A 15,277-nucleotide genomic window follows, 5' to 3' on the forward strand; every position below is an offset into this window, starting at 1 on the left:
CTGTAAGTCCCCATGGTCCCTAGCTTTTCATGGAAAGAGAAAGCAGTTCTCTCACAACCACTGTGTAATTCTCTTGTTCTGAATTAATGTCTCCAGAAACAACATTTTAGCCCCAGAGCAATCAAAATATTCCTTATGAGCACACATACCAAATAACACAGATCCATTTTCTCTGTTAACACATTGAGGTGATGGAGCTTGGGGACTCAGTACAAGGGGAAAATATATACGATGTAGTTTCTATGCCTGATGCCAGTGATAGAGAAAGAACCTTGTTTTCATAAGAAAGGTGGGTATTTATGTTCTACAGATGACAGAGTTAATGGAAGTTATGGCTTCCCGAATATGGAAAAGGAATAAAGATATATAAGCTGCTTTTAATGAACTTTTGACACTGTCTGTACAACGTGTGAACTATGAAATAACTTTTTTTCAGGTGGGGATAGCAGTGCAACAGAAAGCTGGGATGAGGAGCTTTCTCCTTCCACTGTGTTGTACACAGCAACACAGCACACACCTACAAGCATCACCCTAACTGTTAGAAGAACCAAACCCAAGAAGCGGAAGAAGAGTCCAGAAAAGGGTCGTGCAGCAGCAAAGACGAAGAAAATCAAGGTATGGAGGGTAAAAGTATCTTAAATAGAAATATGTCTGAAATAGCCCAAATTTTGGAACAAGAAGGCACCAAAATTCTTTTAAGAAGTTTGATCCAGATGTTTGAAGGGCCACTTTTGCTCTGCTTGCAAAAATCGGCTAATCTGTGTTGTGAACATGTAGACCAACCTCTCTTCTGCCACTCCATACCATCACAACTGGCACAAAGTTTCTTCTACTCCAAACCCCATCCCAGGTATGAAATCCCAGCCCCACCTGACCAAGCCCGTATGTGCTGCAGCCTCCAGTCTAGGCTTCCACTGTCCTTCATTAATTCCCCACCTCCTCAGTCCCAAGGCATAGTCTGAAATTCTTGTCCTGGTACATGCCCACCTCATGTCATTGGGTTGATTGTTTTTCCTTGTTTCAAAAAAGTTAGGAAACATCTCTTGAATGATCTAGGCTTCCTCAGTATTGTGGTCACTTTCCTGTATTCTCAACTAAAAAGTCTCCAGGAGAAACCTCTTCTGTTTTGTGTTCTTTCTTCCCCATCATGGCAACTTTGTTGCTCCTAGGTGACTTGTCTACCCCTTGTTAAGGGGATTGGTCTTTGTTTTCTTCTTAATTTCAAAACTGGTAAATCTGCAACCTTATGAAATGTTTTTATTTACTTTTTCTTCTAGTGTCAGGGGTGCATATAGGATTTAAGTGATGCATGCTCTTCCCTGTTAATTACCTAGATTCACCATGGAAAGTTAGCATTAGTCTCAAAGTTCACTGGCCTTGAGCTACCCCTATTCTTGGATAATAGCGTGGGGGATTCCATTGTATTTGTTACCTAGGGAAAAGGGGACAGACTAAAACACTAGTTCTTGCCTTAGTTTTAGTCTCAGATAGGTATAACTGTCATTCTTGGTACCAAGTTTTGTTTTGTTCTACTTGTTTTCCTCTTTGGGATAGGCATTTCGAGAGGGATCCCGGAAGTCCTTGCGGATGAAGGTAAGGGGTATTCTTCCCTGATGCTGTGTTTTACTTCACTGTGATCTTGCATTTTGGTCAGCTTCTTTCCTGACATTGATGGTCTGGGAATCTTGGACTCTGCTTTTTGTTAGTTTGTAATTGTTGCCATTCAGTTTTCATAGAGCCTTTCTCCAAAGTAGGTTTTCTTGGCCATTTTCTGAAATATTTTCCCTTTCTGTAATCAGCCTTCATTTACTGGTTTTTCATTAGCTGCTTTTCTGGGGGGCGGGGGGAATGAAGGGGGGTAAGTGACATTTACCAAACAAAATGAGGCTGATGTGTTCTGTCCTTCTAATTGGCCTCAACCTCAGGACTGAGGTTTTTCTAGTGATACAGGATCTCTTGTGCACCCACCCTAGCACCATGTGGGCTTTAATCACCAGTTGGAAGGATAAATTTCATCAGTTAGGAAACTAGTATTATCGATAGGAATTACTCTTACTGGAATTACTTAGTTTTGAATTGTTTTTTTCCTGGAATATCTGTTTGGTATAGAAAATTCAAATGATGCTAGTGTTTTTCTTTTCTTCAGTTATCACAAGATAAGAGCTTATAAGGTGATACTGGATAGTGGTTGGAGAATTGAGAAATTACGTGCAATGGTTTAAAAGGACTTTTAGGTACTGGGTGATAAAGAACAGTTTGCCCAAAGGAGATTTGATTATACTGTCTGATATCTTCCTTTACCTTTGTATATGTAGGAGGACAGCATAGCTCCCAATTCATTACTTACGGCTTCAAAACATTTACTTAGAATTAAGGTCTAATTTAATTCTGTAAGAATTCCTATCCCTAAATGTGTAAATGATAAGAAGCAGGATCTTTGCTGTTGACAGATGGCATAAACATTAAAATCTTTTAGTAAGGAAACGCTTTATTAAGGTTAATATACATGAGTATATATGGAACACCAATATAACTGATGTTACCAAAGATCATAGGTGACACTTCATCTAAAATTTGAAGGTCTTACCTAGCGTATACCTATAAACAGGCTTGTACATACCTGTAAAAGCGATGGGAGAGGACTCAGAGCCCAAGAGCATCAGAGTCCTGGGATGTCTTGGAACACAGCCTAATTATTTTTTTGCTAAATCTCTCTCCTGTAAGAGGTTACATTTGCCTTAACTGCCCCCTCTATTTTTGTCTCATTTGCTTAGAGGGGACCTTAAATAGACTTATGGGGCAGACATAGCCCCGATCCCAGCTATTAAGCCTTTTTCTCTTTTATCAGCTAACTGTTGTAACTTGCCTCCAAATGTTCGAAACCTTTTGAAAGCTGTTGACTGGCTGCCCCTGAAAACTACTTACAAACCTCTCTACATGTAAATATTGCTTGCATTTTCAAGATGTTAACAGTTCCATAAGCATCCTAAAATTTAAATAATAAAAAAATACTGTCGGTTTATTTTGATTCTTATATCAGAATCTAAGTTGGGTTACAAATTTTTACTCAGAATTATTAGTAAGAGCATCACCAAAGATGTGGTTGAGAGCCATAACAATGGGAAGTATTTATCATTTAGATTTCTAATCCCAAAGTCAAAAGCTTGCCTACTGGAAACTACTCTTAGCCACTAGATGCCAATAACACATAACACCCAGGTGTGGTAATCAAATGTTATTTTGTTACCAGATATTACCAAATGTCTCCTGGGGACAAAAATCGCCTCTGCTTGAGAACCATGCTCTAAAATGCACTGAGTTGGGGTCTCAAGTACCCAGAAGAATGGAATAGCAGAGTAGTTAGTCAGAGTTGTATTAGTGAACAACAGCTAGTAATGTGACAGTGGCTTCCAGTATACATTAAGTGTAGTAAGTCATTGGTTTAGTGATCACTACTGAATGCTTAAACCTGGGAATACTGTTCGGGCACCCCTAATCCCCAGTCTGATAAGCACCCCTACAATCTCAGGTTTTGAACTTCTCTTTTGCTTAGCTGCTCCTGATAACCTCAAGCAGGTGATACTGTGTTCTCAGTGTGTTGGCCCCAGATGTTTCTTAGATCCTTTTGTTTATTGTTCATTCTTTTGGACTCCGGTGAGAAGGGCAGAAAACAAAGGCATTAATTTTTTCCTTTTATTTCCCTGTTCCTTGGGGAAAGGATGGTAGACAACAGTCAATCACAAACAGTGACACAAAAGTGAAAGAAAGCAGTTGTTAAAATAGACATAAATGTTTTCTGTGTCATTCATGGAAAGTATATTTAATTTTCTTATGCCTGTATTTGCAACTTGAGTATGGACGTGGATTTGCAAGTAGCTTTGGTACTATGGTATCTTTTCCTTCTAGTCATCACTGGTATAACATCATCACTGTCGGTGTTGGTTTTATTTTCTGATGACACTTTAAGTCTTTGAGACCATGGAGGAGAACATGTGTCAGACTTAAACTGTGTCTCTGTATCTCAAACATAAAAACTGTCTGTTTAGGATAACATTTTTGAGATATAATAATCTTTTCTCAATATTGTCACCATACAGGGCGGTGGTTTTCCTAAAGAAGTATAGCAAAGTACCTCCCAGCATTTCCTACACTCTGTCTATGCACTCCCCTGCCCCCACCTCACCTCTTCAGAGTGTAGCTGTTTAAACTGTCAGAAATAGAGTGCTAGAAAGATACACTCCAAAATGATGACTTTGTCTCTGGGAAACGAGATTACAGGTTATTTATTTAGGTCGCATGTATTTTTAGAATGAACATGTATTAATTGTATAATGAAAATAACAAGTCACACAAAAAAATTCTCCTGGAGAGTATTGAAATAATATCAACTTAGGCTGGTGCACAGATACTCAATAAGTATTGAAATTTAAACTGTAATCTTTTGAGGTATCTCTCTTGTTTGTTTTTATCAAGATTTTCTTATTGAACTTGATGTCATTTTTCTGATAAGAACAAAATTTATTTCTGTGATTTAAAAATGGTCATAAAATCACAGTGATGGGATAGGACTATGATCCAGATTAATTTCTCACTTTATTAATGAGGAAACTAAGCTTGTCTAAGAAGTTGTTCAAGGCCTCACATCTCATTGGTAATGAAACCATGATTAGAAGTCAGATCCCCTGACTCCCAGGCCATTACTCTTTTATGCCACACCAGCTGCCAAGTGAAAATAAATTTTCTCTGGAAATTCAGCCTGTTCTCCCTCCCATTTTTATGCATGGATTCTCCTAACCTACCTGACCTTTGTTCTCTACAGAATTCTCCTTCTGAAGCACAGAATTTAGATGAGAATACAACTGAGGGATGGGAAAATCGGATAAGACTATGGACTGATCAGTATGAAGAAGCTTTCACTAATCAGTACAGTGCAGATGTACAGAACGCCCTTGAACAACATCTACATTCTAGCAAGGAATTTGTGGGCAAACCTGCTATTTTAGACACTATTAATAAGACTGAATTGGCCTGTAATAATACAGTTATTGGTTCCCAAATGCAGGTAAGGATCAAAGGGTAAAAGACTCCCTATAAGTAGTTGAGACTTGTCTGAACCCAGGAAGAGGGCATATAATGGGATTATCATTTCTTTCAAATGTATGAGCTCCTTAGAATAACAAATTAGCCAGCTGTTGAGCATCTTTAACCAAAAGCAAGTTGTGACTGGAAACTGTCTGGATACGTATTTTTAAAGTATTAATTAAAAGTAAATAAATTAGGATAGGAAATTTTATACAGCCTGAGTAGGAATTTTCAAGATTAATAGAAAGCTAAGCTTGTTCTTTATCATTCTTGCATTAGACATAGAGCCACTAAAATCTTTTTTTTTTTGAGCCATTAAAATCTTAATCATATCTTTTTCTATGATATTTTCTTATCTTTTGTGAGGGACCAGGTGACCGGTTCATTAAGTGGAGCTTGTCTCCTAGAAGCTCTGATCATTCAAAAATTTCTGATTATTGAAAAAAAAAAATTCTGGTTTTTGAGCTAAATAACATACAAATAAAACCTAAAAATATTGGTGCCTTTTCATCAATTAGGAAATACTTTAAGTGTCTACTGTGCTGCTGTGGCTGTTGTCTAATGTTAATCCTCTGTTTTTATGCAGCTACAGTTGGGAAGAGTCACTCGTGTTCAAAAGCACCGGAAGATCCTGAGGGCTGCAAGAGACTTGGCTCTGGACACTCTTATAATAGAGTATCGAGGGAAAGTCATGTTACGACAGCAATTTGAGGTCAATGGGCATTTCTTCAAAAAGTAAGAACATCATTCACTGAGCAGTGAGGGCTTAAGTGGGCCTGGCAGAGCGGTATGGCTGTATTAAAAACATCCTGGTTGATAGGATGTTCTTGGGGAACAGATTAGAGCTCAGATAAGCTCACACCTGTCTGCTGTTTGTAGAAAAGTGCAAATAAATCTGCAGATTGTTTAATGTATAAAGTGGTAATGACTCCTTTCCAAGCCAGGCATTCCTTGCTTTGTGCTTGTTCTTTAATCAAAAGCAGACAAGCATGTGATGTTTTTCAAGTTTAAGCATTGCAGAGGACTGCTGCTGCTTCTGTCAGCATATGCTTCATATTTGTGGTGAAGTCATGGGGTGGCCCTTTTATTTGTGTTGAAAATTACAGGAATTTCAATTATATCCCTTAGACCATACCCCTTTGTGCTCTTCTACTCAAAATTCAATGGTGTAGAGATGTGTGTGGATGCACGTACTTTCGGTAATGATGCTCGGTTCATCAGAAGATCATGTACACCAAATGCAGAGGTAAGATTTCTGTAGCAACTTCTGTTTGAATGGAACCACCAAAGGACAGATCTACTGAAGAGGCAGTCTGAAAACTTCACCCAGATTAATTTAAGGTCTGTAGATAATAATTACGATCTTTTATCATAAGAGACCAAAAAAAAAAAACATAGTGATGCTTTTATTCTGACTGGATGGGGACAAGGAATGAGTTTCCTTAGAGAAGGAAGAAATGGGAAAAAGCAAATTAAGCATCTGCTAAAGAGAAAGAGCTAGACTGGATAAGAAGTCATTGAGGTCATATTAAAGAAATTACCATATGCTAGAACATGTCATTAAGCCCAAACTAAGCTGTGTGATTGCACTTTTTTAGGTTTTAGGTAATAGTATTGTAAGATTCTAGACATTTCTAGAATTCATTACTCAGTGCATAATCAGTGCAGCTACATCACATACAGCAAGAAAATCCACAGAGCTTCTCTTGACAGGCTAAGGAATTTTAATTCTCTGATGCAACTGAAAACAGCTTTAAGATGTGGAGCAGAGATCTTACCCTAATTTCTAACATCTCAAGGTTTCTCCATTTATTTCAAGAAGTATCATAAATTTTCAGACAGTTACTGTGTAACAGTTTCTTGTGAAATGATGGAGTTACGTAAAAGACTACCATAACTTAAGTGGAGAGAAATGATTTTGGCAAAAGGTTTTTTCTATCTTATGGAGAGTTCCTGGGTCTTTATGGTATATCATCAACCATAAGCCATGTTCACACAGGTGCGACACATGATTGCAGATGGGATGATTCACCTGTGTATCTATGCGGTATCTGCCATCACCAAAGATGCTGAGGTCACCATAGCATTTGACTATGAGTACAGTAACTGGTAAGACCTACAAAACCTTTCCTACATGAATGGCCTTGTCTTACATATTAAGCTCTTCTATTGGTCTGCTTTTGTTCCTTGTCATTTCCTTTTTTTTTTTAACCTAATCTTTCCTTAAGTAATGCATTTTTGTCTAGAAATTGTGTAGGGAAAGACAGACTTAGAGCAGTTTTTTCCTAGAGATACAGATACATAGTATGTCACATCTCACCAGTCTCCTAACTAAAGGTGTTTTGTCTTTATATCTCTATATAGCAAGAACAGTAAAAAGGGTAGGTATGAGACACTCCTAGAAATTGCATCTGTTGTTATACACACAGCACTTGTTCCAGGGACCATACAGAATGAAAATTTTAAAATCCACCCCATCCATTCAAACCATGTAATCTATCTGAGTGTGAGAAGGCAGACAAAACAGAGCTGACAAGTCATAGATAAATATGTGATGGGTTTTGTAAAATGATCCTTTTTCTCCCTTGGTCCTTTTAAGCCAAAAAGGTTATTTGGTAAATTGATGTTCAGCACAGGTAGGAGACGAATAGGTATTAGGAATAAGTAGGGAATCAGTAGTTCAAAAGTGAGGACGTGGTAAGGGTAGATGCAAGGGAAGTATCACCTTTTCAGCCCCTATTACTGATCCACTGCCCACTAAATAGCATAAAGACATTAAGGGAGAACTGAACTTAGTGAAGGTTTCCTTTTTTCCACTGACCATATGTAGGGGAAGAGTTAGGGTTATATAGGAAAACACTGAATATTCAAAAGTATTCACAGGACTCTAATGTGTCTGTTTAACTTATTCAAAGAAATACTAGAGCAAATTACTATACTGTTACTCCAAGAGAATGAATGAACAGTATGACTGATTTTGCAAGGTTACTGAGACAGGCACTTTCGGTTGTTTCTTTGGAGCAGTAATTATAAAGTGGACTGTGCGTGTCACAAGGGGAACCGGAATTGCCCTATACAGAAAAGGAATCCCAATGCTGCAGAACCACCACTCCCACCTCCTCCAAGCTTACCCACCATCGGAGCGGAGACAAGACGTAGAAAAGCACGACGGAAAGAGCTAGAGATGGAGCAGCAGAATGAGGCTCCAGAAGAGGATAACAATCAGCAACCAGAACAAGTTCCTGAGAAAGCAGCTGTGTCCAGTGATCATGAGGTAATCTTCCCCTGGTCAGAGAATGTTGCTATGGTATTGATTCTCTGCAAATAAAGAGGATCCGTTGTTGCCACATGTTGTTATATGTAGGGAGTCTATAATAACTTTTAATGCCCTTCATGTCAAGGTGGGCGTGACATTATTCATTGCCTTTCTCTTTTTTAATAATGTCAAGAACATCCTTTCAGCTGCTTTCCATGTTTCAGTTCGGAGAATGGTGCTTATCATCTGCATCTACTCACATGAATAACACTATAAAGCATTAGAAGTTGTTTCTAGAGAGTTTTAGCTACCAGAAAAAAACAGACCGCTTTTTCTTAGAGCCTAAGAGTACAGCTGAATATCGCCTCTGTTTTAAAGGAAATAGACAATCCAGAAGAAAAAGCAGAAGAAGAGAAAGAAGAAGTTACAGATGACCAGGAGAACCCAGCTTATAGCAGAAGGGTGGGTACCTTCTAACATCCTTTGGTTCCTGCTACCTCTGGCTTGTGAACCCCTTCTCTTCTTTTTTTTTTTTTTTTTTTAATCTTTTGTTTTTAAAGATTTTATTTATTTATTCATGAGAGACAGAGGGAGAGAGAGAGAGAAGCAGAGGGAGAAGCAGGCTCCCAAGGAGCAGGGAGCCCGATGCGGGACTCAATCCCAGGACCCTGGGATCATGACCTGAGCCGAAGGCTGACGCTTAACCATCTGAGCCACCCAGGCACCCTGAACCCCTCCTCTTCTGAGTTTCTATCATCTCATTCTTTAACAAGATACTAAACCATCACCTGCAGGTGACAGTTGGGGCTTTTTTTAGTAAAGGAGATTTCATTATGATTTATTTTTATCACACACACACACCACACACACACACACACACACACACACACACACACACACACACGTTATCTAGTGACTATTATCTAATGATGGTCTTAAGAGGTTTCTAACAATCTAATTTCCAAAGAACTGCCTTGTTGGAACAAGATACATGTGTTGGGGCTCCTTTTTCTGGAATTGTGTGAGTTTTGACATAAAAATAAAACTTTTGGTCACATGGATTCAGAAATGCTACTCTCTTGTTGAAGCCAGCCATGTTTAGTTCTGGTCCTAAAAAGTGAAAGAAGATCTGCTTTGTTACTTTTGAATTCTGAAAATCAAGAGAAAAGTTGGTTTTGATTGCTGTTTTTCTTTTATATTAGAAAGTTTCAAAGTAATTGACTATTTTGAAAAGTTTAGATTTGACCTTGCCTTTTTCTACAATTCTTTCCAACATTTAAAAAATGTTTTGGGGGCACCTGAATAGCTCAGTCGGTTAAGCTTCTGACTCTTGGTTTCACTTAGGTCATGGCTCAGGGTCAAGAAATAGAGCCCCTCATTGGGCTCTGTGCTCAGTGGGAAGTCTGCTTGGGATTTTCTCTCTCTCCTGGCCCTACCCCACTTTGAGCATGTGCTCTCTCTCTCGCTCACTCTCTAAAATAAATAAATCTTTTTTTAAAAAAGAAATGTTTTATTTTTAGTTTTTACTTCTGTTCTCTAAGATACATACGTGTCATTTTACTGGCAAATGTCTTTAAATGTCTATGAATTTCCATTAATAACATTTCTGAAAAAATATCCCCACCTCCTGTTGAAGTTTCCTTCTATGCTAATGCTATTTTTTTCTAGACCCGGGAAGATAGGAAGGTCGAAGCCATCATGCATGCTTTTGAAAACTTAGAGAAAAGAAAGAAGCGGCGGGATCATCAGCCCTTGGAACAAAACAGCTCTGACATAGAGATTACTACCACCACTTCAGAGGCCGCCGTGGGAGAAGAGGCAAAAACTGAAGCCCCTGAACCCGAAGTTAGCAACCCTGCTTCAAACATGGCCATCCCAAGCACCGCACAGAGTGTTGGAGTGAACACCCGGAGGTCTTCCCAAGCAGGGGTAAGAGATGGAAATACTCCAGGCCTTAGACATCCTTGCTTTTGCTAATGTCATTTATCTATGTTGTGGAATAGTGAAAATCACCATTTTCAGCTTCACCTCATATTGCAGTAAATAAGACCATTTTCATCAGTTGATTTGTGGGATTCAGGGAGACAGAATTTTTTTTTTTTAATTTTTTTTTTATAGATTTTATTTATTTATTTGAGAGAGAGAGAATGAGAGAGAGAAAGCACATGGTGGGGGGAGGGTCAGAGGGAGAAGCAGACTCTCTGCTGAGCAGGGAGCCCGATGCGGGACTCGATCCCGGGACCCCAGGATCATGACCTGAGCCAAAGGCAGTCGCTTAACCAACTGAGCCACCCAGGCGCCCCAGGGAGACAGAATTTGAATGACGAGACACTTGTAGTCTAGAATGTTAACTTCATACTGTTTCTGCCAGATAATACTGTTTGTGGTGGGTTCATAAAAATCATTTCATATCTCTTGGCTCTTCTATATAGCACAATTAGGCACCTGACCTTTCATAGGATTCTCAGAATAAATCCATTTTTTCTTTCCCTACCCTGACCATGAATTCTAAGCCTTAAGCAAAACCTCAGTACCTGGGAAAGAAACAAAGGACGGAATTACCTCCCCTGCTAAGAACCCTAAAATTAGGTAGCTATTTTCAGCTGACTTTTGACCTATTTTATAAATACTTATTAGTAAAGAAATAGGCATCTACCTACAGGCTCTTTGGCTGATTGTGTAAGTTTTTTAAGGATTACATTTGAGATTAGTGTTTCTAAATACTGAATATTCAGAATGCATAAAGTGAATAGAAGACCAGATAGAATGTTTGCTGATAAGAAATTTCTGGTAAGGCCGTCCATTTCTGTATCAGTTAGGGAGGACGTTAGGTTTGAGGTTGGTGTTGAGGAGAATAACTACCATGACTTCCAGTGCTTTGACGAAACCTCAGATGCGAGGCCTTCTGGCCAAGCGTCTGCGATTTCATATTGTTGGAGCGTTCGCTGTATCCCTGGGGGTTGCAGCTTTCTATAAGTTTGCTGTGGCTGAACCAAGAAAGAAGGCATATGCAGATTTCTACAGAAATTATGATTCCATGAAAGATTTTGAGGAGATGAAGAAGGCTGGTATCTTTCAGAGTGCAAAGTGATTTGGGAATGTAAAGAATTTCTTTGGGTTGAGTTCCATTGAAGTCTGTCACTGACCTGTGTTCTGAACTATGAAACACGAATACTGGCTTATGGAATAGTTTGTCTTGATAAATAAACAACTAACAAATAAAGAAAAAAAAGAAATTTCTGGTAAGCATTTCACTCTGCTATTACAGGATGTTGCTGCAGAAAAACCAATCCCCAAGCCACCTCCAGCAAAGCCTTCTAGGCCCCGACCGAAGAGTCGAATTTCTCGGTACCGGACCAGTTCAGCCCAAAGACTAAAGCGTCAGAAGCAGGCCATTGCACAACAGGCGGAGTTGTCACAAGCTGCCTTGGAAGAGGGAGGAAATAACAGCTCTGTAACTCCTACTGAAGCTGGAAATACAGACAGTTCAGGAGAAAACAGGCTATTAATGGGGTCTGACCCAACTGTAGTATCAGTTACTGGATCCCATGTCAACCGTGCTGCACCTAAATACCCCAAAACCAAAAAGGTAAGTCACAAATACATCTTCATAAGTCTAGTCTGGCAAGGGCTATGTCTTAGTATGGTGAGAGGGCCTGTAATCCCCAGGAAAAAAAAAAATCACCTAAGTATTATTAGATTAAAAAGTTGTAGATAAAGAGCTTTGAGGCAGCAAGCTAAAACCATCCTACTACCTTTCTTTTGTTCCCTTAACTTTTAGGCAGAACTTAAATTGCTGATAACTGGAATTATTCCTCCCTTAATGATCATGGAGAGGGTGAAGGAAGATATCCTTGCATTCTGAATGCCCAGTTCATACTCTCTGCAGCTGCTATATCTACCTCTGTCCTAGTTTCTAGCTGAGGTTTGTCTTTGTGAGCTACGCTGCTGCCTCTGGCTTTTACATCTGCAGCACCAACTAATGATCTCTTTTCTACCTTAGTATCTAGTTACAGAATGGTTGAATGACAAAGCAGAGAAGCAAGAATGCCCTGTTGAGTGCCCTTTACGTATCACCACGGATCCAACTGTACTGGCAACAACCCTGAACATGTTACCCGGTCTTATCCATTCCCCATTAATTTGCACCACCCCCAAACACTACATTCGCTTTGGCTCACCCTTTATCCCTGAGAGACGTCGAAGGCCCCTTCTGCCTGATGGCACCTTCAGCTCCTGTAAAAAGGTATGTCTGTGTTTATGTGGGGTTTTTTTTTTTAACCTAGGATGCCTATAATTGTGACATATCTAACATATTTTCTAGACAGCCACTCTTTGTCCATGTGAGTTTATAATGAGTTAGTTCTTCAGCCATGAATAGTGATACATCAAGAGTCAGTAGGACTGAAGTGGGATATACACTGCATTTTTGGTACTCAGTTTGTGAGGATTCACTGTTGTCTTTTCCGAGAGCCCTTGAAGTACTGAGTTGAGAGCACACAGCAGTTGATGACTGGGTAGGGAGGGATGTTTTGTGTGTGCTCTTGTGGTATTGGTTAATATGTCCATTTGTGACTACTGTGTGAGATTGGGCCCCAGGTACTCTAGAGCAATATTGCATAAGTAAAAAATGATTGAATTGTGATTTGAATTAATTTAATTACATTATCATTTGAGTGAGAGTAGAGGAAAGGTCCTCTTATAATTGGCATTTTCTGTTCCTTGATCAAATAACAAGTTGGACTGTTTATTCCCTAGTAAATATGGAACCTACTGTAAAATTCTCTCTCTCTCTCTCTCTCTTTTTTTTCTCTCTCTGTCCCCCTCTCCCCACTGTCTCTCTAGTTATATATTGTTTTTGGATCTAGTGGCAGTAGTGTTTGATGGTTGTTTTTGGAATTCTCTTTCTGAATTCCCAGAAGCCCTGCATATTTTCCGAAGGTGTCTCTTGGGAATAGATCACTTCCCTCAGACCTATAATGTCATTTGTGTGTTGCTAGAAGTTTAGGACACCCTTTCATTTGGTCTTCCTTTGAGGTAGAGTCTGTTCCCTGGAACACCCTTTTCTCTTATCCTCAGATCTGGATTCAGGCTGCCTTCCTCAGTGTCTGCCATTGCCCTCCTCCACTGGCATCACGTACATGAGGATGCTGCATGTAGATTATTTGATGTGATGAAGTCTCCAACTCCAGGCAGGTCTTCCCTGACTCCTCCAAACTTAAAGCTTTTCTCTTTCCCCAAAGAGCAGAAATTATTTCTTGGGGGTGGGGGGTATGAAAGATGAGATAAAGTGGTGTGGGATATGGAGGGGAGGAGGGCAACAGGGTTCTGTGCACAAAGGAAGGGCACTACCACTGAATGGGTAGCATACATTGAAGAAAGTCTTCCTAATTGCACATCTTACCTAAGTATTTGAGTCATTTAATGGTTTATTTGGGGGAAATTCCCAAGTAGAATAACCCGTAAGGAGAAATTTGACCATGAGATCTTTGCCAAAAGAGAGGCTTTGTAGATAACACAATCACATGAATAACTTCCAGGTGTCAAGAATAAAAACAGTGAGATCTTTCTTAAGAAAAAAATAAGATAGAGATTTGCCTAAGTGATAAAAGAGGGTTGGGTCTCTGGGGATAAATTTTTACACCAAGTCACTTACTTTGGATCTCAGAGATCATCTGAGAAGGAAAAAAATTGTTTGCATTTGATGAGCATTATGATTAACCTTATTCTGTAACAGTTGGAGAGTTGTGTTAACTCTGGTATGGCATGCAAAACTAATCTTCCTATTACATTTAGCTCAGTCCCTCATGAAGAATAACAGCTCAAAATCTTAACTACATTTTTTGAGTGCTATTGAACAATTAGAGAAGGTGCAGATAATGGTCTTTAGTTTGGAGGAGCAAGTCAGGTGATGACTTAATATATATATGAGAGAGGTTTTTCCTTTTGTTCTGTCTTTGGCTGGACATAATACTAGACTTCTAAGGATGTTAACTGTTGAAGCATCTTACCAAGCCAGACTGTAGGATCTCCTGTTTTGGTCCTTTGAGAAGGGTAGACAGTTACTTAGTACAGATTAATAATGAAGTCTGGATTGTAAGCATTATGGACTAGCCTTTTGAAATGCCACCTTAATCATTCTGATGCCGGGTTATAATCTTTCTATTCCTGTCTTGATTTTCCAACTAGCAGAGTCCTGTAAAAACCAAAAACAAGTAGGAATTTGATTTCAAATCTGAGAGAAAATCCATTTCTTAGAACTTTTTATTTCATATGTTTTAGGACTTGTATCTATAGCTCATATTTGTATCTCCACAGGCAACAGATAAAAATCCCATTTAACTCATATCCATGTTTTAGTCTCCAAATGTGTCTGACCATCCTTAGTCTTGTTTTCTGCAGGCTGTGCTCAGGCACTTTTATCTCTATATGTCATATTAGTCTTCGGGAAGAGTTCAGGATATGTATGCTGAGTTATCTAGCAGAATCATCTTACTTAAATTGGGTCTTTTAAAATTAAGTTTAAGATCTGAATTAGGTTAAGTCACAGCTTTAATCTTTGCTGTTATATGTATGTATATGCATATAACAGCAAATATGTAATATCCAGATTATATTACAAAATAAAAATTTCACTTGTTATAGCACAGAATTAATGGAATTGTGGGTCTTTTATCTAGAAATTGAACTCTGTTTTATTCTAGGTAGGGATGGAAAAGTTATTTCTAGATTGGTTAGAAAGGACACTTAGGTCCTAGTGTAGGACCTAAGAAGATCTGCATTATTCAACAAAATTGTAATAATTTTCTAAAAATTTCTCAGAGAAGAATATGTTAGATGAGAAAAACCACCCTCCATGGGATTAGTTAGAACAGTGTTTATTGCTGATAGGCATACTGTTTCTTAACTGATTAAAGGATGTAAAAGCCTCACAAATTA

General features: G+C 38.9%; 1 protein-coding gene across 16 annotated transcripts in view; it reads left to right on the forward strand.

The window, feature by feature from the left end:
• Positions 1–15,277, forward strand: part of SETD5 (SET domain containing 5) — a 79,964-nt gene that overhangs the window by 41,110 nt on the left and 23,577 nt on the right. For 10 of the 16 annotated variants that reach the window (XM_073901610.1, XM_073901612.1, XM_073901613.1 and 7 more), the window contains 11 exons: positions 437–615; positions 1,555–1,593; positions 4,820–5,062; positions 5,669–5,817; positions 6,211–6,328; positions 7,082–7,191; positions 8,107–8,356; positions 8,717–8,800; positions 10,007–10,267; positions 11,607–11,927; positions 12,342–12,584. In XM_073901610.1, the coding sequence (XP_073757711.1) occupies positions 437–615; positions 1,555–1,593; positions 4,820–5,062; positions 5,669–5,817; positions 6,211–6,328; positions 7,082–7,191; positions 8,107–8,356; positions 8,717–8,800; positions 10,007–10,267; positions 11,607–11,927; positions 12,342–12,584 (1,997 nt within the window). The remainder of the gene's footprint in view (positions 1–436; positions 616–1,554; positions 1,594–4,819; positions 5,063–5,668; positions 5,818–6,210; positions 6,329–7,081; positions 7,192–8,106; positions 8,357–8,716; positions 8,801–10,006; positions 10,268–11,606; positions 11,928–12,341; positions 12,585–15,277) is intronic. The other 6 variants (XM_073901611.1, XM_073901619.1, XM_073901614.1 and 3 more) reach the window with 1 other exon arrangement.

This window comes from Callorhinus ursinus, unplaced genomic scaffold (genome assembly GCF_003265705.2).
Source record: "Callorhinus ursinus isolate GAN/ISIS: 27379988/994484 unplaced genomic scaffold, GSC_fseal_2.0 scaffold15, whole genome shotgun sequence".
Taxonomy (NCBI): Eukaryota; Metazoa; Chordata; class Mammalia; order Carnivora; family Otariidae; genus Callorhinus; species Callorhinus ursinus.